Source organism: Xyrauchen texanus, chromosome 48 (assembly GCF_025860055.1).
Source record: "Xyrauchen texanus isolate HMW12.3.18 chromosome 48, RBS_HiC_50CHRs, whole genome shotgun sequence".
Classification (NCBI taxonomy): Eukaryota; Metazoa; Chordata; class Actinopteri; order Cypriniformes; family Catostomidae; genus Xyrauchen; species Xyrauchen texanus.
In genome coordinates, this window is record NC_068323.1 from 8,233,652 (window position 1) to 8,256,911 (window position 23,260).

The 23,260-nt window shown below is 39.0% G+C and overlaps 1 protein-coding gene across 1 annotated transcript in view; it reads right to left on the reverse strand.

The window, feature by feature from the left end:
* Positions 1 to 23,260, reverse strand: part of LOC127639588 (stabilin-1-like) — a 52,710-nt gene that overhangs the window by 14,830 nt on the left and 14,620 nt on the right. Inside the window, exons 16-45 of the mRNA XM_052121688.1 lie at positions 22,542 to 22,595; positions 21,319 to 21,399; positions 20,836 to 20,994; positions 20,188 to 20,250; positions 19,921 to 20,019; positions 19,742 to 19,828; positions 19,556 to 19,667; positions 17,523 to 17,709; positions 17,187 to 17,280; positions 16,751 to 16,906; positions 13,291 to 13,386; positions 12,975 to 13,070; positions 11,724 to 11,771; positions 10,659 to 10,786; positions 10,454 to 10,562; positions 10,287 to 10,364; positions 8,763 to 8,864; positions 8,544 to 8,648; positions 8,318 to 8,452; positions 7,761 to 7,889; positions 7,611 to 7,664; positions 7,380 to 7,493; positions 5,567 to 5,762; positions 5,216 to 5,311; positions 5,068 to 5,113; positions 1,609 to 1,679; positions 879 to 1,004; positions 516 to 589; positions 320 to 391; positions 104 to 223 (exon numbers count right to left, since the gene is read on the reverse strand). Coding sequence (XP_051977648.1) covers positions 104 to 223; positions 320 to 391; positions 516 to 589; positions 879 to 1,004; positions 1,609 to 1,679; positions 5,068 to 5,113; positions 5,216 to 5,311; positions 5,567 to 5,762; positions 7,380 to 7,493; positions 7,611 to 7,664; positions 7,761 to 7,889; positions 8,318 to 8,452; positions 8,544 to 8,648; positions 8,763 to 8,864; positions 10,287 to 10,364; positions 10,454 to 10,562; positions 10,659 to 10,786; positions 11,724 to 11,771; positions 12,975 to 13,070; positions 13,291 to 13,386; positions 16,751 to 16,906; positions 17,187 to 17,280; positions 17,523 to 17,709; positions 19,556 to 19,667; positions 19,742 to 19,828; positions 19,921 to 20,019; positions 20,188 to 20,250; positions 20,836 to 20,994; positions 21,319 to 21,399; positions 22,542 to 22,595 — 3,087 coding nt within the window. The remainder of the gene's footprint in view (positions 1 to 103; positions 224 to 319; positions 392 to 515; positions 590 to 878; positions 1,005 to 1,608; positions 1,680 to 5,067; positions 5,114 to 5,215; positions 5,312 to 5,566; positions 5,763 to 7,379; positions 7,494 to 7,610; positions 7,665 to 7,760; positions 7,890 to 8,317; positions 8,453 to 8,543; positions 8,649 to 8,762; positions 8,865 to 10,286; positions 10,365 to 10,453; positions 10,563 to 10,658; positions 10,787 to 11,723; positions 11,772 to 12,974; positions 13,071 to 13,290; positions 13,387 to 16,750; positions 16,907 to 17,186; positions 17,281 to 17,522; positions 17,710 to 19,555; positions 19,668 to 19,741; positions 19,829 to 19,920; positions 20,020 to 20,187; positions 20,251 to 20,835; positions 20,995 to 21,318; positions 21,400 to 22,541; positions 22,596 to 23,260) is intronic.

Sequence of the window (23,260 nt, forward strand, 5' to 3'; positions counted from 1 at the left end):
TGACAAGCAACGTTATGATTATAATCAAAAGAAGGATTTGTTGTCATTCATTATTTGTCATTCAATAAAATGTACCTAAAATGTATCTAAAAATCATACTGACTCTACTGACAGTCCCTGCGCACTGAAAACCGTCGCCTTTGTAGCCAATATAACACGTACAATTGCGCTCCCCATCGCCGAGGTATTTGCAAACAGCGTTAAGACTGCAGCCTCCATTGTTCTTCAATGACATAAAATAAAATAAATGTTTTTTTACATCTGAAAATTACATCAGATGAGGATTTAATTAAATAATTCTGTCTGTTAAATGAATTACCTTTCGGCATGGATTAACTGCCAGACAGCTGTGCCCACGGGAAATAAATCCAAGCTTGCAAGTGCATGCAACCTGGTATACATACAGTATAACACTCAACACCTTAAAACATCTTAATTCACCATATTAACAAATGGTGAATTATGCATTTCACATTTGTTGTTACATATCAAGTAAAAAAGTGAAACAAACAAACCCTATTTGGCCCAGTTTTCATGCACAAAGCATTACTGTCACAACCACCATTGCCCACTAAACAGGGATCGATTTCTGCAGAGAACATGCAATTACACAGCTTTTTAAGGATGCAAAACTACAAACTGATCCCAATAAAGAACCCTGCGGCACACCTTAAGAAAATACAAAGTAAAATCAAAGACATCAAGGTCCCAAAAATAGCCTAAATGCCACTGTAAAACAACAGCATATCACTTGAGGTATAGATAAAGATTCTCTTTGCTAAACCAACATAAAATATTGCACATATGCACTCAGAAGTCATTTGAAATTGCTCTATGCCACCCATTTAGATATCCCAGCAAGTGAATAACACTCTTACCAAGACACACAACACCATCACCCGTGTAGCTGTTTATACATTTGCAGTTTCTTTCACCAGGCAAAGTTTTTGTGCAGTTTGCGTATGTTGAACATCCTCCATTGTTTGTGGCACATGGGTCAATTTCTGTGGGAGAAGTAGCATTGATTTAAAGATCAAGTATCTTCATAAAGCTACAAGTTAAATTTAAGTTGCATCTCAATTTGCATTCTACACTAATGCAATGATACTACAGGAACTAAGAGTATCCGGATGATGTAAACAGTTTTATCACTGTTTAACATACAGCCAAAAATACATTAAAAAAGCGTGACACTCCATGCACTCAATAGTCGCAGCTTGCCCTATGTAGCATAAAGTGTTGCCTGGCCGCGATGCTGGTTACAAAACAATTGTAATTCATGGTGAATGTGGCAACTACTAAAACTTCTGTGCAGACAGCATATTAAAAATGGGATTTGAATGCTGTACCACACTTCACACTGTGTGAATACAGTATGTACATTAGTTGAGATACATGTGTTGGACTGAGGTTTGCTAACATGCTAAAGCTAGCGGCACCTATCTTGCATGTTTGAAGACTTCCGTCAGCTAAAAAAAGGCAAATGCTTCTGTGCAATAAAAAACATTACTGATTCATTTGAGATCATACTACTCTTTTAAAATTCAAATGGCCGAGTGCATAGTGTATAGTGTGTCATTTGAGAGACAGCTTTAGCTACACACAAACCTTTGCAGAATGTTCCATTGCCTTCATAACCTGCTGTACAGGAACATGTTGGAGGAGTTCCTGAAATACAACTGGAAGAAAATAAAATTAACTACAAAAAGTACTACAACATCTGCCATGCTATTGTACTGTAAACATCACTGTTGATCAATCTATCCATTCTATCAATTGCCTAAAAATGACCGGTATGTAATATGTATCTATAGCTGTCGATTTAACGAGTATATTTTGTGTGATTAATTCTATGAAAAATAACGTGTTCAAAACATGCCTCCTTACCCATACGTAATTCCGTTATAAAAAGTGTATATTCTTCTACCATTGGAGCAATTCAAGCTTTGAAGTTCATGTAGCTTTGTATTTTTACAAGCTGCATCAGCATGGGGCAGTCAGCACGCCTCAACAAACCTCAAGCAGTTTTAACTACTTTTAACTTGATACAGCATCCAAAAATGAGGCGTTTATGACTCAGAAAACCAGTGGGATGCTCCAAAAGTGTCTATTTTACACATATGTACATAGACAAACAATTAAAAATAGCATAGATATAATACAAGAACATGTCCCGTGAGAACAAGACAGATCGACGAACTCAATTGCAAAATGGATTGAGGTTGACTGTAGGCTTTTGTTCAATGATCTGTGAATAAAACAAACTACATTTTGACTTCTACAGCCACTTTTTGTATTGTCTAATCCAGTGGTTCCCAAACTTTTTTTCTTTGAAGCCCCACCCTAATTCATTCCAAGAATGTCTGCACGCCCCATTTATTTAAATTGCACATCATCATCATCATCATCATATATATATATATATATATATATATATATATATATATATATATATATATATATATATATATATATAGGGTTGGGGAGTAACGGAATACATATTTAAAATACAAAAATCTAAGTAACTGTATTCCACTACAGTTACAATTTAAATAATTGGTAATTAGAATACAGTTACATTCCAAAAGAGTACTGAAGAGATTACTTTGCATTTTATTGTCATTTGTTCCATTTAATATTTAGTCCTTTCAGCTGGAAAACATTTATACATATTAATGATGCGATTTAAAGTGCATTTGAACAGCGGTGAAACACTTTCTTATGATGTGTTACATTCATACGAGCAGACAGAGAAGTACGTTTGAAGTAAGTTTGGAGCAGAAGAAATAGAAATAAACCTTGTGTAAATTGTTAGCTTTATGCTAAGCTAAAATGCCACTTCTAGCCATTTTACATGCACATGTTACCAGACACGATCATATTTTTCTATCAAGAAAATTCACGTTGGATAGTGAGGCCTTTGATATTAGGGCAAAATTCATATTCTTGATAATAATTTTTTTTATAGTTTTCCTGTAAAAATATCTAAAAATCCTTAAAACATGATCAGTTTGCTTGATCTTGTTTTAGAAACAACACTGCATAAGATATTTAGCTTTTTCAGATAATGTATTTATAACATGTGTATTTTGTCTTACTGCACTGATAGAGTTTTTATAGTCAAAACAAGTGAAAAAATCGACCAGTGTAGAAGTAATCCAAAGTATTTAGAATACATTAATGACCTTGAGTAATCTAACGGAATACATTACAAATGACATCTTACAGCATGTATTCTGTAATCTATAGTAGAATACATTTCAAAAGTAACCATCACAACCCTGTATATGTATGTATATTTTATATATACACTCACCTAAAGGATTATTAGGAACACCTGTTCAATTTCTCATTAATGCAATTATCTAATCAACCAATCACATGGCAGTTGCTTCAATGCATTTAGGGGTGTGGTCCTGGTCAAGACAATCTCCTGAACTCCAAACTGAATGTCAGAATGGGAAAGAAAGGTGATTTAAGCAATTTTGAGCATGGCATGGTTGTTGGTGCCAGACGGGCCGGTCTGAGTATTTCACAATCTGCTCAGTTACTGGGATTTTCACGCACAACCATTTCTAGGGTTTACAAAGAATGGTGTGAAAAGGAAAAACATCCAGTATGCGGCAGTCCTGTGGGCTGAAAATGCCTTGTTGATGCTAGAGGTAAGAGGAGAATGGGCCGACTGATTCAAGCTGATAGAAGAGCAACTTTGCCTGAAATAACCACTCGTTACAACCGAGGTATGCAGCAAAGCATTTGTGAAGCCACAACACGCACAACCTTGAGGCGGATGGGCTACAACAGCAGAAGACCCCACTGGGTACCACTCATCTCCACTACAAATAGGAAAAAGAGGCTACAATTTGCAAGAGCTCACCAAAATTGGACAGTTGAAGACTGGAAAAATGTTGCCTGATCTGATGAGTCTCGATTTCTGTTGAGACATTCAGATGGTAGAGTCAGAATTTGGCGTAAACAGAATGAGAACATGGATCCATCATGCCTTGTTACCACTGTGCAGGCTGGTGGTGGTGGTGTAATGGTGTGGGGGATGTGTTCTTGGTACACTTTAGGCCCCTTAGTGCCAATTGGGCATTGTTTAAATGCCACGGCCTACCTGAGCATTGTTTCTGACCATGTCCATCCCTTTATGGCCACCATGTACCCATCCTCTGATGGCTACTTCCAGCAGGATAATGCACCATGTCACAAAGCTCGAATCATTTCAAATTGGTTTCTTGAACATGACAATGAGTTCACTGCACTAAAATGGCCCCCACAGTCACCAGATCTCAAGCCAATAGAGCATCTTTGGGATGTGGTGGAACGGGAGCTTCGTGCCCTGGATGTGCATCCCACAAATCTCCATCAACTGCAAGATGCTATCCTATCAATATGGGCCAACATTTCTAAAGAATGCTTTCAGCACCTTGTTGAATCAATGCCACGTAGAATTAAGGCAGTTCTGAAGGCTGAAAGGGGTCAAACACAGTATTAGTATGGTGTTCCTAATAATCCTTTAGGTGAGTGTGTATGTATATATATATATATATATATATATATATATATATATATATATATATATATATATAATTTTTTGCTGACAACACATTTCTACTGGCAAAGCCCTGCATCCGTTTGATGGTCTTATTATAATGCATTAACACGTCAACAAGGTATGCATTTTTAATAAGTTTTTTGCAGTCTTGCAGTGCATGGTTATGATGTTGCAGTTATTCCATTTATAAGATCCAAGAAAACTAAACTAACAAGCACTTGGCCACGCGACAGTAAGCACCTCCACTGAATATATTTGATGCTCTTCATCCTCATGCAGTTGTGTAAAGTGGATCTGGTCAGTTTTTGTGGCATTTCACATGAAGTTTTGCTACATTTGCCAGGGTGCCAAGTCTGATCTACATAATTGGCCTTTGTCTGTCATCTGGGTATTATTGCAAAATAAACTCCTTTAGGGTGACCTATACTGATCATCCTGTCGGGGTTTATTTTGCGATACTGACCGGCTGAATATACGTTACTCCCGACATATATATTTTCCATACTTACTTAGCTTTGACATCGCAGATTCCACCACAGGCATCGTTAACTATCGCTGTAAAAACAAAAGTGTATGACGTCAAATCAATGGAAGGGTCAGCATTGTGACAAATATGTTTTGTGACATAGAATGATGCATTTTGACTTTAATACTGACCAACAGAACAATTCACTCCCTTCCAACCTTTGAAACAAATGCACTGCCCATTTTCCTCCATACCGTCCAAGCACATGCCATGATCACAGTGACATTCTGCCAAACAACAATGACAAAAAACATTGTTTACGTAACACGTTGTGATACTAAAGGTTTGTTCTACAATGCTATAAGAGAATCTCCAAAGCAAAACTGTACAATTACTACTTTCAATTACTCATTTCATCATGCAATGCAATGTTAAATGTGACTGATCCTTAAGTAGTAAGTAAATATTCCAGTATTTGTCCAAACGTTTCTGTAGATATTCAGGTCTTGAGGAAATCTGAGAAAGGTGCACTCTACAGTTACCTGACTTGCAGTCTTTCCCGTATCTGCCTGGTTCACACATCTCACATGCAGTACCATGGAAACCCTCATTACATAAACATTCTCCACTGCCGTGCAAACCATCCTGGCATTGGCCGTTGTTGGAGCACCAGTTATCCACAGTCCCAGGACATTTGAAGCAATCATGCCCAAAGTATCCTGGACAGCAGGAGTGGTCCTGCAAATGGACATGGTGATCCAGATGAAGGAGTATTGTGTAATTTTGAAGTTAAAATTAATTCTCCTCTCCCAATTTAATATGCCTAGACAACTATAAGTAAGCAATTTGTAGGTTGATTTTCTCAGAAATTTGTAAAAAACTAGCTAAAACTATGCAAGTACGTGAACACAGACACTTGATAGCATGACGCAAGCTTGTTTTAATGTGTTAGTGCATTGCGACGTGTGAGAGCGCAATTCATATTACAATGCAAGTATATGATGTATTCCGAACATTTCCAAAAGAGGCACTACTGATCTTTTCTTCTGCGGTCAGTTTTCACTTTCAGGTCTACTACTGTCATGTCAAAGTAACAGTTTAAAGAGAATCTTTAAGCAAGTTTTGTAAACCATCATCATGTCATCAATCATTTGTTTTTCAGTGTGATGTTCCATCTTGCACACAATCAAGCCCTCGGCCTTTCAAAGAACACTCCATTGACCAGCGTTCGACACATGCGCACTATGACTGCTTTCAGCTACTCTTATCAATACAAAATTTATGGTCACGCGCAAGGTGCGTGAGACGTAGCGGCACAAGGATAGCTGAAGTATACTTTGGCTTCAACACCTCTATCGCCCCCTTGAGTACTGAGGTTTGTTACCGCCACAGTAACGCAAGAATTGACGTTATGTTGCCTACACTTGGGGCTTAGGTGGTAGAGCGGATCGGCTGCTAATCGCAGGGTTGGCGGTTCGGTTCCTGGCCCACACGACTCCACATGCCGAAGTGTCCTTGGGCAAGACACTTAACCTCAAGTTGCTCCCAATGGCAGGCTAGTCCCTTGCATGGCATCTCTGCCGCCATTGGTGTGTGTGGGTGTGAATGGGTGATTGGGACACAGTGTTAAGCGTTTTGGTAACCTCTAAGGTTCAAAAAAGCGCTATATAAGTGCAGACCATTTACCATTTACACGCTAAAGATAGCTCTGACAGAGCATTTGACACATAGATAACCGTACAATTTGCTTTGAGTGTGTGTAAAGAACCCGGTAATTGCAAAATGAAGCGGGAATACGGCAGATTCTGACATTCTTATTGGTCAACGTCAGAGTGCATTGCTCCAACTATTAGTCACATGACGGGGTGTCACTTTCACAAACCCTTCAACGTCATTTTTCTTCAACATCCTTGCGACGCTCCATCCACATGAATGGACAGAAAAGAATCCCCATACATTTTGTCCATTGGCGAATTCATTTTTAGCTCCAACTTATTAACCTTTAAAGACAGACCTACCATGAGCTCAGGGGTTGTTAATCGATGATAAATCCTCCTGTTGAAGCCATCAGTTCGTGTTATTTCAACGTAGTTTTTTGGAAATCATGGTTAATAGCAGAATTTCTGGTGAAGAACTACACTACTGGTCATAAAATAGTGGTGAAAAGAGTGCCCCAAACAAAATCTGTAGCGACCGCACTTCTATAACGCACTGGGAATAAGTCGGTCTTCATACACTCTCAAACAATTTACACATTTGTGTATATCTATGGTCTTAAGAGTAAAACTGGTAATGTTTGGCATTGGAATTCTGTTTGCATATGTGTGCAGAGTATGTTTTATTTCTAATAAATACCTCTGTTGTCTTCAAACAGTCCATGTGACAGCCCGGCACGTACTTTTTCTTTTTTCCAAATCTTGTCCTGTATCTACAATTTGACTTCATATTTGGAGGGAACTTTGACTGCATCTTAAGAGATGAGAAGACAAGTTAATTATTTCTATTGCAATGCATATAGAAAACCTCTGACAAGATGCATCCAATTGGGGCCAATAGGCTTCTAAGATTGTTGTCATATGATCTTACGGGTTTAGAGTTCTGGAGGCATTTAGGTGCAGCGCTACAATCGCCACATCGACCCTATGAAGAACAAAAGACAGAACATTTTTCTTTACGTTTTCTTTTTTGGGTGAACTATTCTTTAAACTAGCTAGAATGAATGATTGTAAAACTTACAGAGAGCTTTAAAACCACATTTTTACTGCAGTGGTTCTTGTGGATATCTAAGACACGTGGGATGCCAAACACGATGCCAAACCTTGTCTCAATAAAACTTCCGTTAATGGGAATGCCATTGGCCATAGTCTAGAATTAAGAAAGAGTTATTCATGAATGGACCACCATCATTTTCCATCTAAACATTGCAAAGAATATACAGTATGGTCTTTATGCAGTGGATTTGAACACTTAAGACACACTTAAAAGCTCATGAATTTCATGGCATTAGATAAAACAATTTCAAAGCAACTTGCACCTGTACATTACATTTACATTTATGCATTTGGCAGATGCTTTTATCCAAAGCGACTTACAGAGCACTTATTACAGGGACAATCCCCCCGGAGCAACCTGGAGTTGCTCAAGGACACAATTGTGGTGGCTGTGGGGACCAAACCAGTGACCTTCTGATTACCAGTTATGTGCTTAGACCACTACACCACCACCACTCTGTACACATATGCGCTATATATTGTTATCTACATCATCATTTGTTATCTACAGTCTTGTAGTACCTGATTTTCACTGTCCACATAAAACATGATTTGAGTGCCGTTTCCCAAAAACGTGTTTTTGAAGAGTCGATCGCCCAAGTGCTCGGGAAAGAGCTGCTCGCTTAAAACAATGTGATATCTCACAATGTCTATGGGCTGTTGGAAGAGAGACAATTTATTCAATTACTTATTCAAGTAGGACACATGTAACGTGGCAACGTCAAGAAGACTTAAAAACTGAACTCACCAGTTGTGTAGAGTTTGTTTTATTCAGATACTCCTTTATGGCACTGTCATACGGGACAAAAATGGTGTAATCTCTAGTTGGGATACTGTCTGTCAAGTTGTAGAGCTAAAAAACAGTGAACCGTTGGTTTAGTTTACGTGCAAGCGAGAATCATATTTCCACATATTATTCATAATGCACCCACTGTATTAGTAGTACTAAGTGAGTGCTTTAACACACCAGTGCCGCGTCTCTGAAGAGGCTGAATGTTGGCGTGTTGTTCAAGACTTCCATCAGACCGGGGGGAGGTGGCGGGAAATCAGATAGCGGTGGTCGAAGAACCTAAAAAAAAAATTATTTTCTTTTAAGTTCGCTCAAGTTAATAAAACACATTGCAACTATTATTTAGAACTTATAAAAGTTAATAAACGCTGATAAATAGGTCAATTTAGAGTTTCAAAATATAAAACTATTTTTAGCAAGTTGCTCTTCCATTGCTAAGGTGTTCTGATTTGTTCATAGCATGTTACTATGCAGTTGCTAAGGTGTTCTGATTCGTTCATAGCATGTTACTATGCAGTTGCTAAGGTGTTCTGATTCGTTCATAGCATGTTACTATGCAGTTGCTAAGGTGTTCTGATTCGTTCATAGCATGTTACTATGCAGTTGCTAAGGTGTTCTGATGGTTTAACATGAAAATAATATTTGCTGTGGTTTCAAGTTCAACACTATAAAAGTTTTCCTAGCTAGTTTACTTCAGCATTCCTTGTTTTTGTTTCCGAAAATAAGCTAAGCTGTTGATAAGGTGTTCTGATTAGTTAATAGCATGTTGCTAAGCAGTTGCTAATATGTTCTGATTAGTTAATAGCATGTTGCTAAGCAGTTGCTAATATGTTCTGATTAGTTAATAGCATGTTGCTAAGCAGTTGCTAATATGTTCTGATTAGTTAATAGCATGTTGCTAAGCTGATGTTAATATGTTCTGATTAGTTAATAGCATGTTGCTAAGCTGATGTTAATATGTTCTGATTAGTTAATAGCATGTTGCTAAGCAGTTGCTGAGGTGTTCTGATTAGTTAATAGCATGTTGCTAAGCAGTTGCTAAAATGTTCTGATTAGTTAATAGCATGTTGCTAAGCTGATGTTAATATGTTCTAATTAGTTAATAGCATGATGCTAAGTGGTTGCTAAGGTGTTCTGATTAGTTAATAGCATGTTGCTAAGCAGTTGTTGAGGTGTTCTGATTAGTTAATAGCATGTTGCTAAGCAGTTGTTGAGGTGTTCTGATTAGTTAATAGCATGTTGCTAAGCAGTTGTTGAGGTGTTCTGATTAGTTAATAGCATGTTGCTAAGCAGTTGTTGAGGTGTTCTGATTAGTTAATAGTATGTTGCTTACACATTCAGGAATAAGGTGGATAGCATGTTGCTATGCTGTTGCTAAAGAGTCCTGATTGGTTTATAGCATTTTGCTGAGCAGATGCTAAGGTGTTCTGATTGGTTTATAGGATGTTGCTAAACAGTTGCTAAGGTTTTCTGATTGGTTCATAGCATGGTACTCTACACTTGCTAAGGTATTTTGGTTGGTTTATATTTTAGCATGTAGCTACTGCAGCGCAAGCGTTGTGGGTCATGTTATGCACCAGAGTTTAATGCTTAGTTTGTCCAAATCACTTAACCTAACTATGAGGAAATACTGTATAGTGATGCTTGCCTCAGTAGAACAATGAATCACAGGTATCATTTTTGCAAAGTTATAATTATTACCATGTCAATGATGTGAATGCATCCATTGATTGCCTTTAGGTCTGGAACAATAATCGTTGCATTGCTGATCATGAGCTCCTAGGAGAGAACAGGTCCCACATGTGTGACCATCAGAGATGTTGTTTAAGGCTGTAATTAAAAAGGGGCGGTGTTTGTGTGATAGTTACCCTGCCTTTGCTTTGAATCTCCCATTTAGTCTTGCCAATGGTTTGAACTGTTTTACCGACTTGCTTCTTTAAGTCTTCAGAGGTGTAGATCCCATCTAGAAAATGAACTCTACAGGAAATCGCAAGCACAGAAAATGATGATCTCATGTCCTGTCTCTTCTGCATACCTCATAATTCAGTTGTTGATCTCAACTCAAACACTTACTGCAGAAGGTGAGGTAGCCTGTAATAATCGAACCAAAACGACTCTTCTGAATCGCTGAGGTTTCTGAAAGCACTTTTAGAAGGAACTAAAGCCGTCACTCGACTGTCAGTGTTAATGACCATGTGCCTCTGCAGAGAAAACAAATATTAGAAAATATACACAGAACGCTTTTATTAGAAGTTATAACTAATGGCATTTTGTGGCTTTTATAATTTAACATTTATTCTCTGATGTAATAATATTGCAATAATAGCTAGTGAGCTGCCTACATAGGCAGCATTTTAAGGCAGCATTTAAGGCTATTCTAAATATACTCTATTTTAAACCATAGACTGTAAAAAAAGATGGACGACGCCCTTCGCTCTTTTCCATTGGTGAGAACTGAAGCCGCCAGTGTCCCGATATGGCTCTGACATCTTGGGACTTGAGTCTGCGCAGTCACGATTTCGGGACCAGACCTGCACAGTAGTGAGCAGGAAGTAAAGCCGCGAAATCAAGGCCCCGCCCTCACTCTCGCTGAATCAATCGCAAGCACACGCACCTGCACTTTTGACTTTTGACGGTGTGAAATAATTAATTATAGAAATTTAGATATTAAATTTAAAGCTCCAATCTCTCAGTCCTCCGAAGATCCCGAAAAAAAGTCAGTTGTTGCTTCAGTGACTACTTCGCTCAGAGAACATGTCAATCACAGCTGTCAATCATGATGTCACAGCACCGTTTTTATAGCATCAAATAACTAAAAACAAACTTATTTTGAAAACAAACACTTGAAATTACACCAGCGTGATAGAAACTGCAGTAAATGACAGAAACTATCTTTGGAAAAAAGAAATGTGAAGTGTAATTTAATTGTTTAGTTGGTCTCACGTCCCGTCGAATAACATGGGGAGGCGGGGTTTATGACCTATACTAGGACCAGTCACCAGGGGGTGATCGAGACGTTTTGGCTTCACTTTTGAGGGCTTGTGCGGCACACTTGTTTTAAACCAGTATTGTAATGATAGCTTAACAACATGCTAACATCAAATACATTTAAATCAATATATTCTTACTTGTACTTACTTGAAGAAAGCGATTAAAATTGTAAAATTCTGAATTTCCATCTAGCTCCTGAAAAACAAAGTATGAAATTATGATCATGGTGGAGGTGGAGCAATTTAGCACAGGAGCAAACATTTTTACCATTAGACTAATATGCACAAATCAAGTATCAATCAGGTCCATTTTGATTTCCTGTTTACTTTGATGTGAAATGTATTTTATTTCCATTTTATTTATTCAATACAAGTTCAGCTCAATCGACAGCATTTGTGGCAAAAATCGAGGTTACAGTGAGACACTTAAATGGTCTGCACTTATATAGTGGCTTTTTTAACCTTAGCGGTTACCAAAGCGCTTTACACTGAGTCCCATTCACCCAATCTCACGCACACTCACACTCATACACCAATGATGGCAGAGCTGCCATGCAGCGCACTACTTGGGGTTCAGTGTCCTGCCCATGGACACTTCGGCATGTGGAGTCATTTGGGCTGGGAATTGAACCGCCAACCCTGCGATTGTTGGCTGACCCGCTCTACCACTAGGAGTGGTGGTGGCGTCGTGGGCTAAGGCACATAACTGGTAATCAGAAGGTTGCTGGTTCAATCCCCACAGCCACCACCATTGTGTCCTTGAGCAAGGCACTTAACTCCAGGTTGTACCGGCGGGATTGTCCCTGTAATAAGTGCACTGTAAGTCGCTTTGGATAAAAGCGTCTGCCAAATGCATAAATGTACCACCTGAGCCACAGCAATGGAATTTAATTGGGCCAATTTTTAGAGGGTTTAAATGCAGAAATGTGAAGCTTATAATCTTATAAAAGCACTTAAATTAATTCTTCTATTAAAACTCATGTACTGTATGATTTGAGCTGTAAAGTTGTTTAAATCATCATTTTTACAGTCATTTTAGGGTTTGTTGACATTACATCGTCATGGCAATTAAGTTATAAAATTGGATATAACTTTACACATATCATCATCATTTTTACACGCATATCCTTTGTCTTGTGTCTATACTTTTGTGAGTATTTTAATGTAAAAAATCGGCCCCCATTGACTTCCATTGTAACACATATTTTTGCTTTTCTTTTAAAAGAAAAGGAGGGACGAGTCAAAATAAATGTTTGTGGTAATCAATATTATTCCACAAATGCTGTCGACTGAGCTGAACCCAGAATATTCCTTTAAGGGTACAAATATTTTAAAATAAACATGGCTGACAGATGATTTATAACCCTGAATTGAAAGGATCGCTCATGCGCCATATTACCACAAGTACGTTTCCGTAGCATGTAATTCCATCGCCCTCGTATTCGCTTGGGCACGTACAGTCATGCGTTCCGTCCTTTTTCAGCTTACACGCTGCCTAAATAACATTATAAAAAAAGTTAAGCCACTCACACAGCATGCTAGTTCTTACAAGCATAATGTAGAGTTTCGTTCAACTGATTCGTACAAGCGTCAGCATTTTGACAGGTTATGGTTTCCAGTCATTACATATGAGAGCTAATAAATAAATTAAGTTAAATGTGACTGGGCAGATATATTAACAGTTAAATCAGTTAAATGTTTACGGGAATACACACCAGAGAATGGCAGCCTCCTTTATTTGTCAGACAGGGGTTGACAATTTCACAGACAACGCCGTCTCCCATGAAGCCTTTCTTGCAGCTACATTCATTCTAAACAAAAAAAGTTAAACAAAACTCAGCTGCTGGGTTTAGCAATGGCTAATGGCTAAATGCAAGCAATCTCAGTTTGTGAAAGTAAATTACAAATATTTAAATATTTTAGATGAGGAAAAAGACAAAAACAGATTTGCACTGTAGACTTCTTTTCAGAGAATGTATCTTGAATATTAGTGTATTTTTGTTTACACAAATTTATTTGATTTTTATTAGTTGTTGTTCCACTGGCTTATTTTTGTACTGTACTTGTTTTAAGCACAAATCACTTTATTATTTGATTTAATTTTGTTTCCTCCCCTTTTCGGCCCAATTTGGAATGCCCAATTCCCAATGCACTCTAATGGTGCGTTCACATACAACGTGAATCGAGCGTTTCGCGCGGCATGATTACATACAAAATCAATGCAAAGACGCAAATTCGTAGTGGCGCAAATGAAGCGAATGGCGCGAAGCGAAAACGCTTCATTCGCATGTTCGTGCATGTTGACATTTTTAATAATAATAATAATAATAATTAATTATATTTATATAGCGCTTTTTTATTTCTAGGCACTCAAAGTGCTTTTACATAGTATAGGGGGAATCTCCTCAACCGCCACCAGTGTGCAGCATCCACCTGGATGATGCGACGCCAGCCATAGTGCGCCAGAACGCCCACCACACACCAGATATTGGTGGAGAGGAGATGGTAGAGTGATGTAGCCAATTCAGGGATGGAGATTAATACAAGGCCATGATAGATAGGGGCCAATGGGGGGAATTTGGCCAGGACACCGGGGTTACACCCCTACTCTTTACGAGAAGCATCCTGGGATTTTTAATGACCACAGAGAGTCAGGACCTCGGTTTAACGTCTCATCCGAAGGACATTTTTCAACTCATGACGCGTTGTCGCGAAAGCCTATCAGCATTGAGATTGTCCGGATGTCACTGACGTACTGACGTAGTCGCAGAAGATATAAGGGAAAATGGGTGAGGAAATGGTTGTAGCGGTGTGTGGGCACCCGGAATTCTATGACACAGCGTCATTGTATCTGGGACTTCCACAACAGATACAGAGCAGCAATCATTGTGATAGCGGCCATTGTCGATGGCGGAAAGATAGGTTGTCGTAGAAGCCCCTCCTCCTGTCATTTTCCGGAAGAGAAGGGGGAATACTCGCAGGTTCGTGTTACTCGCGCTAGTTTAAACACAAATTTAATCCAGCGGTCATCCAGAGGAGATTTTTTTAGTTTTTATTTTCGCGTTGAAAGTGAACGCCACCACGAGGAATAAGTCGATAAACTCGTGGTGGCGTAGTGACTCGCCTCAATCTGAGTGTGAATGAATCTCAGTTGCCTCCGCATCTGAGACCTTCAATCCGTGCATCTTATCACGTGGGTTGTTGAGTGCAGTGGCGAATTCTCAGGGCCTGCAAAGCCTTCTCGGCTGGCGTAACATGCCAAATAAATAATTTTCATCCTTTCACTCTCAATCACCTTTTTGCCTATGTATTTTGAATCGCTTTCCACTCTTAATTAATCTACAAACAAATAGAGAAAAAACTAAACGTTTGTCCAGTCAGAATTTATTCCTTGATGCTTACAAGCGAAGTGTGACAACTGTTTTACAAATTGCATGCCCAAAGCAGCGCGTGAGTTTGAGCTCCACCCCCTCAGGCCTTCAGAATTTCCACAGAATCCCTCAACAGTGCAAATGAACAAGCAACTAAAGTCAGATTGTCAGATTCATCAGCCAATCAGATTGGTTTATTTGTTCTTGATGGGTGTGATCTTTAGGATATGTCCCGGTTGAGGCCTTCTAGCTGGTCTTGAGTGACACAATCACGCTTTAAGTGATGTACTGTACATAATTCAAGAGCCAAAAGTGCAAGATCAAGCTGTCTGAGTCAGCTTTCACTGCTGGTATTGCCCTTGAGAAAGAGATCCTTATGGATTTAAAAACAGGAGATGTTCTGCATGACCGTGTGATTGCTTAATTTATTAATCAGGAAAGGAGGACTGATTATCACTTCAAGAAAATTGGTACGTGCTTTTTGACATGTTATAGCAACATCAGGAGTTTTCTAAGTGTAAATTAGGCTGCGTGAGCATTCAGTGTCGGATCAAGTTTTGGAAAGTAGTGCTGCTTTCCATTAAACTCGGAAAGTCGGATTTTACAACTTGTAAAAGTGCAAAGGAATGCATCTTGAAGTCAGAATTACAACTTGTGGACTCATGCAGAAATTTTCAACTCTGATTTTGCCAAGATGCAGGGGCATGATGTCACACAAACATGTCGACACTCAGGGAGACTTTCACTTTATTGAGTAATATAGATACATGAGTTTGTGTCCAAATTACATGATGTTAAAGCTTGTTTAACAAATGCCTGCAGACACAGGTGTATAAAACATTATAATCTGTGTTGATAATCGTACACCTGAAGCACAAATGTAGCGCTGCAGCATTGTTTATCAGTTGGGTTGCTAGGAGCAACCCCTGCTATGCTAACGGGAGCGTTGCAGTTCCGAATATAGGGGAATGGGATGCATTTATGGTTGGAGATATCAAGTAGGAATATCCCACATCCAACTTGAATGAAACGCAGCATAACCGTGCACCCTGACGAAACGAAATTTACTGCAAGCAACATTTAAATCACAAATATTATTAGATAGATTTTCCCAGGTATTATGTTGTCCGGGAGACGTTCATTTCACAAAACAGTCATGCTGCAGGTAAAATAGGCTCGCTTGAGCATTAAGTGTCGTTTCAAGTTCTGGCTTTCGTACGTGGACGTGTTTTTAAAATGTCAAATGTTTTATTAGTTAGCTGCGAAATTATGTATGATGCCCAAAAGCATAAGTGTCTTATTCATTGTAAAACTGTGTTTTCTTAATGGCATGAATCACACTGAAGGCCTAGACTTAAAATGCACGGCCCGCCACTGGTTGAATGCGTTACCACGGAGACGTAGTTCGTGTGGAGGCCCACGCTATTCTCCTTGGCATCCACGCACAACTCGCCACGCACCACACTGAGAGCGAGAACCACACATAATAGCGACCATGAGAAGGTTACACCATGTGACTCTACCCTCCCTAGCAACTGGGCCAATTTGGTTGCTTAGGAGACCTGGCTGTAGTCACTCAGCATGCCCTGGATTCAAACTCATGACTCTAGGGGTGGTAGTCAGCGTCAATAATCACTGAGCAATCCAAGACTCACTCTCACAGCCATTTTTACAGTTTTATTACATGACCTGATATAAAGTACATGCATGTCTATATTTTAAATTGGCTGCACAAAACTTATATTTATCCTTAATTAAACTTAATTCAGGCTATCAATGTCATGTGTTATTAGACAATCATTACCTGGCCCGGCCCGGTAGGTGTGCAATCTGCATTTTCATGACATCCACCACGACTGTCCAGCACGCAGTTATTGATCTGCACACACAATGTTCCATCTCCAGTCCATCCTTCCCTACACACACAGGTTACCTTGCCTGCTTCATATAAACACTCGGCCTACAAACACAAAGAACCCAGAGTCAAAGCTAAACTGTGTAATTGTTTCCAAACAGGTTTCTCGAACACTCCCCCATCTGTCATTGGTTGGACAAAAAAACGTGGCACTCCTGTGCAACATTGTCTAGTCTCATTTTCAATCAACTTTCATTTTTAAATCACTTCTGAATTCTGATATAACACTAAAATGGAGCAGATATCCCATTAAATTGGTTGTACAGCTGAGGGAACAGGCTAATGGCAAACTACTGAAAAGGAAAGGCATGAAGCTCGCTCTCACATTGATGTTGCAGCCTCCTCTGTCAGCTTTGAGGCACAGATTGCTTTCAGTGCATGTGTATCCATTCCCTTCGTATCCAAGCAGACAAACACACCTACAACACAATCAACAACAGGCCAAAAACAGATGTTGGTTATGGCCTTTATTTGTATATTTTGAACTGAATTAGTACATGCCAAATATTTGCCATAAATATCTAAAGCAAATAGCAATAAAATAAATGTCATGTTGTCATAAAATAATTAAGTCTATTCCATTATTTAGATGACAGATAGATTGTTTTTTTTTTATCAGGAAACAATAATTTGTACAATACTGAGGTATAGTGACACTAACATGGTTTGACTGCTGCTGTAGACACATTTAGCGTGGATGTGGCAGTGCTCAAAGGCACCGTCTGAATTGCAGGGGGTTGCGGTCTGGTCACAGAGTTCCCCTGAATATCCCGCCAGACATGATCCTCTCCTGCACACCCCCATACTGCCAGGCCTGTTATCACAGACGCCATGAACACAGCGGCAATCTACAAACAGAGTGAGAAGAGAAGGTCATGAATGCTGGCATGAACATTTTAGAGAAAGAGATGGTAAAGATATTACATACTATATGATGTAAGCTAAATTGGCATTATGGATGGATGGATGGAAAAGAGGAAAGGATGGATGGGTGATCAGTTGGATGGATGGATGAGAGAAGAATGGATGGATGGATGATGGAGGAATGGATGGATGGATAACCCGATGAATGAATAAGGCTAAGGAAGGAGGGAAGGACAGATGGGTGATAAATTGGTTGGATGAATAGATGGATGAGAGAAGAATGGTTGGATGGAAGGAAGAATGACAGATGAATGGATGGCTGGATGAAGGAAGGAAGTAAAAAGAAAGGTAGGAAAGATGGCTAGATGAAGGAAGGAGGGAAAAAGGAATGAAGGAAGGAAAGATGGCTTGATGAAGGAAAGAGGGAAGGCAGGATGGATGGATGATTAGATGGATGGCTATATGAAGGCAGGAGTGAATAAAGGAAGAATGGATGGATGGATGTTTAGATAAAAGGAGGAGGGAGGGAAGGATGACGGATGATCAAACACATCTGTTTAGCTGTGCATTTTCTGACTGAGCATTGTTCTGCACTTACTGATTGCACTGAATAATTTTCTTTTGTCTTTCATTCTAATAATTCTATTTTATTCTTTTATTTTATTATTTAGATAAATTGGTTTTTATCTTGTATTTTCTTTATCATTTTTATGTGAAGCACTTTGAATTGCCATTGTGTATGAAATGTGCTATATAAATAAACTTGCCTTGATCAGATGAATGGATGGAGTGATGAAGGAAATAGGGAAAGAAGGATTGATGGATGGATGAAGGAATAAGGGAAGGGAGGATGGATGATGATAAGGTGGATGATGGCTTGATGAAAGAAGCAGGGAAGGAAGAAAGAAAGTATGGATGGATGGTTGAGAGAAAAATGGTTGGATGGATGGATGGATGATAAAGGAATGAATGGATGAACAAAGAATAGATGGATGAAAGAAGAATGGATGGATGATCAGACGGATGAATGAAAAATGAATGGATGGATGGAAGAAGGAAGAATAGATGGGTGAATGAATGGAAGAATAGATGGGTGAATGAATGGAAGAAGGAAGAATAGATGGGTGAATGAATGGAAGAAGGAAGAATAGATGGGTGAATGGATGGAAGAAGGAAGAATAGATGGGTGAATGAATGGAAGAAGGAAGAATAGATGGGTGAATGGATGGAAGAAGGAAGAATAGATGGGTGAATGGATGGAAGAAGGAAGAATAGATGGGTGAATGGATGGAAGAAGGAAGAATAGATGGGTGAATGAATGGAAGAAGGAAGAATAGATGGGTGAATGAATGGAAGAAAGAAGAATAGATGGGTGAATGGATGGAAGAAGGAAGAATAGATGGGTGAATGAATGGAAGAAGGAAGAATAGATGGGTGAATGGATGGAAGAAGGAAGAATAGATGGGTGAATGGATGGAACAAGGAAGAATAGATGGGTGAATGAATGGATGGAGGAAGAATAGATGGGTGAATGGATGGATGGATGAAGAAAGAATAAATGAATGGATGAAGGAAGAATGGATGATTGATGGATAGATGGATGAAGAAAGAATAAATGGATGGATGAAGAAAGAATGGATGATTGATGGATGGATGACGAAAGAATTAATGGATGGATGGATGAAGAAAGAATAAATAGATGGATGAAGGAACAATAAATGGATGGATGAAGAAAGAATAAATAGATGGATGAAGGAAGAATAAATGGCTAGATGGCCAGACAGACAGACGGACGGACGGACGGACGGACGGATGGAAAAGAACATTCACCTTCATCACAGTTCTCTCCGTGTTTGTTGGGGTCTGCACAAAGGTGGCAGCCGATGCCTTTAAACGCTGGTTCACACTTACACGAGCCGTTTCCAGCGATTCCATCAAAACACTGCAGACAGCAACAGTGCCACAATTAAACAAAAATATGACAAGATAAAACCAGCACATCTATACAGTACTTACAGTCCCTTTGTCATAACATGGGTGCTGGAATCCTCCAATGCAGGGTTTACAGTCTGGCCCATAGAAACCACTGCAACACTCCGCTCGCTGAAACAAAGAGGTCAGTGTCACTTCTTCATCAGTCTCATAGAGAAAGTAGTGTTGAGTGTTTATCTGGTCGTATGACCTTGTTTTCATACCATTTGAGTAGAGTTGCAGTATTTGGCACAGCCAGTCTCAATGAGTGGGTACGTTTGACGCGGATCAGGATTTGGCTCACAGGCCCTCAGATGACTGTCCTATCAAGGGAAGAAAGCCACAATACAGCATTTACTGGAAAGCTTTTTGGAAAGGTATTATGATGTTAAAAATATATATTTAAAATCTCTGTTAAGGATTGCACATTGATTGTAGATGTGTTAGTGGCTGATAAATGTCATGAATTAGTCAAAAGAAAAAGAAAATACCAGCTCAACACTTCCAGGTGGACATTGTGTCTCGTAGAGATGGCTGCATCTAACACAGGGACCCTATAACGAGAAGCAAACAAATAAAAAAAGATTCATAAAATAAACATGAATGTTATAAAACCTTTATATGTCATGCATCATTAATGTCAACTGGGTAATTGCAAGCAGACTAAAAATAGAGAAAATGCTTTGCATTTTTACAAAGTATGGTAATTATATATTGTATAATTGCATCATAATGTACTGTAGTATTAGTAATCAAGACATTTTTAGTTATTTAACACCTATCCCATTTCCAACTTAAAAGAGTCATATACTGTAATATTAATATTTACTAAATATTTTTTATGAGGTCCGATTATAATGTTGGAAACTAGTTAAAATTTCGTTTTTTTTGTCACCATTTTCAATCCTCTCTCAGACCCTTAGAATTAAACAGCTATGTTTTATGCTGCTGTGCTTTGAAGACTTTAATGCAAACATTCAATAATTTCTAGAAATTGGACTGTTCAGAAGGATCTGCAGAGCAGTAGGTGCTACACACAGCAAAAACAGCACAAGGTTTGGTCAAATTTCCCACATATTAATCTTATCGTCAGTTCTTCTGGTGTTTAGGAATGAAAGTATAAATCAAGAGGCTCCTACCACAATGATCCTACTCTCATTCACGTCACACCGATGGGGCATTATGGGAACTATAGAGGATGGTAGAAGAACCCCGTCAATCAGGTGAATGATTCCATTGGATGCAACAATGTCTTTCGTTTCGAGTGGTATTCCTTTATCCCCCAGAAAGACTCGTCCCTGTGGATAGAGTGAGAAAAAGCCAAAATATTTTGTTAGTCAGTGGGCTCCAAGCAGGTGATTGTCCTATAGGCATACTTTGTACATTGGCTAAAAATATTGCTTATGAAATTTTGTTTATCGTACCAAGGATCTCACAGTTAAAGCCATATTTGTTCTCGATTTCGCAATGTAATAGTGCCACCAAATGTACAAAACCGTGCCAAATGTGTTAATTGTACATAGAACAAAACCATACATATTTGTACCAAATTTCATTAAAATGTCTATTCTGGAGTTACAGTAATTAGAGTCAATTATGCCACGCTCGTGTTTGTCACTTACATCCCCGGAGACATTGATTGTTAAGATCTCGTTGGCCATGGTCGTAATCTCAGACATACTGGCGAGCTGGTCCACCGTGACCTAATTCAAAGACATACAGAAGTATACAGAATGTTAATCATTCCAAAATGATGTACCAGTAACTGAGCCAAATTGTCACATTCTATCGCTACAGTTTGCAATGAAAATTAAAAACCTTAAATGTTTTAACAATGCTACATTTAATTCCCAGTTTAAACTCACTTTTAACTAAATATTTAATAAATAATAATAAATAAATTGATCAATTGTCACACATTATACATACATTTCTGCATATACATGGTGAAATTATTTCTTTTTCACCTGTCCCAGCTAAGCTGGGGTCAGAGTGCAGGGTCAGCCATGATATGGTGCCCCTGGAGCAGATAGGTTCAAGGGCCTTGCTCAAGGGCCCAACAGTGGTGTCTTGAACCCCTGACCTTCTGGTCAGTAGCCCAGAGACTTAACCGCTGAGCCACCACTGCCCTATTTACCCTATTTACACCATTTACCCACCAATGAGATTATATTATATATTATATTATATTTATAATATTATATTACATGGACCAAAAATATGGTAAATGGTCTGCTCTTATATAGTGCCTTTTTTAACCTTAGCAGTTACCAAAGAGCTTTAGACTGTGTCCCATTCACCCAATCACACACACACACACACACACACCAATGATGGCAGAGCTGCCATGCATGGCACTAGCCTGCCATTGGGATCATTTTGGGGTTGAGTCCAAGGACACTTCGGCATGTGGAGTCATGTTGGCTGGGAATAGAACCGCCAACCCTGCGATTAGTGGCCGACCCACTCTACCACCTGAGCCACAGCTTTTTGGTGACAATATTGATGACTCATCTTGCACTAAGGGGTATAAACTAATGTTTATTCAATCAAATGCTCTCTGGAATGAGAATCCCTCCCACTAATACCAACTGCCTCTAACTAGCAATAGCAAGTAGCGAATCATTGTTTTGCCCAGCTGTAATGTAAACTAAAGGGTATTGGCTATTTAAAAAAGGACAAGCCCTTTGATGTGTCCAGCCTAAATGTCCTTTTCAAGAGAATTTAGTTTGTCAAAACATTTTATGAGGTCTTTAAAGTGTCGTTCATAAATGCCTCATTTGAAAGTGAAAATAACTGTGGGAAACCATTGGCAACACTTCATGATGTCAGATGTCATACTCACAGCAGCCAGCGAAAACATGTGGTGTTTCAAAAGCATCTGAAGCTTTGGTTTGGCCTTTATAGAAGAAAGACAAATAAAACATTCACTGTCTAAATATGCATATGTAAAAATGTATGAATAACATTTTAAAAAAATGAGTAAAATAGGATTTTTTCTTTCTTTTTCTTTTTTTCTCCCCTTTTCTCCCCAATTTAAAGGGTAACTAAACCCTAAACCAACTTTTTTTAGTTAATGATCTGTAAGAATGGGGCTTTATTAGTACTGGTCATTGATTCAAGTAATTTTTTTGACATTTGTGTATAAAGTGTTTTAATTCTACAATATATGGTGTAAAAACGTCTGAGTGCTGCCCTCTTCAGGTTGAACGGTGGCTACTGCAGTTGAATTTTCCTATTGGCTGTTGCGGTACTTCGTGACGTAAGCGGTGACAGCTGACGTAAGCAGGTTCCAGCTCACCACGCCAGATTCATGTACATGTCGTCTTGCGACCGTGTGAGGAATAATAATAACATAGAGTCTGACAGCAGCTGTCAATTAATCCGTCACTACGAGTCTCAGGTGCCCCCCCCCCCCGCTCAGCCCCGCACTCGGTTCGTTCCCTCTATCCCCGCCGGGGTCTGCCCACTTTTCCAGCATTTTCAAATATTTCTAGTGGGTGGAGTAAGACTCTGAGCAGGTGTTTAGTTACCCTTTAAAATTCCCAATTCCCAATGCGCTCT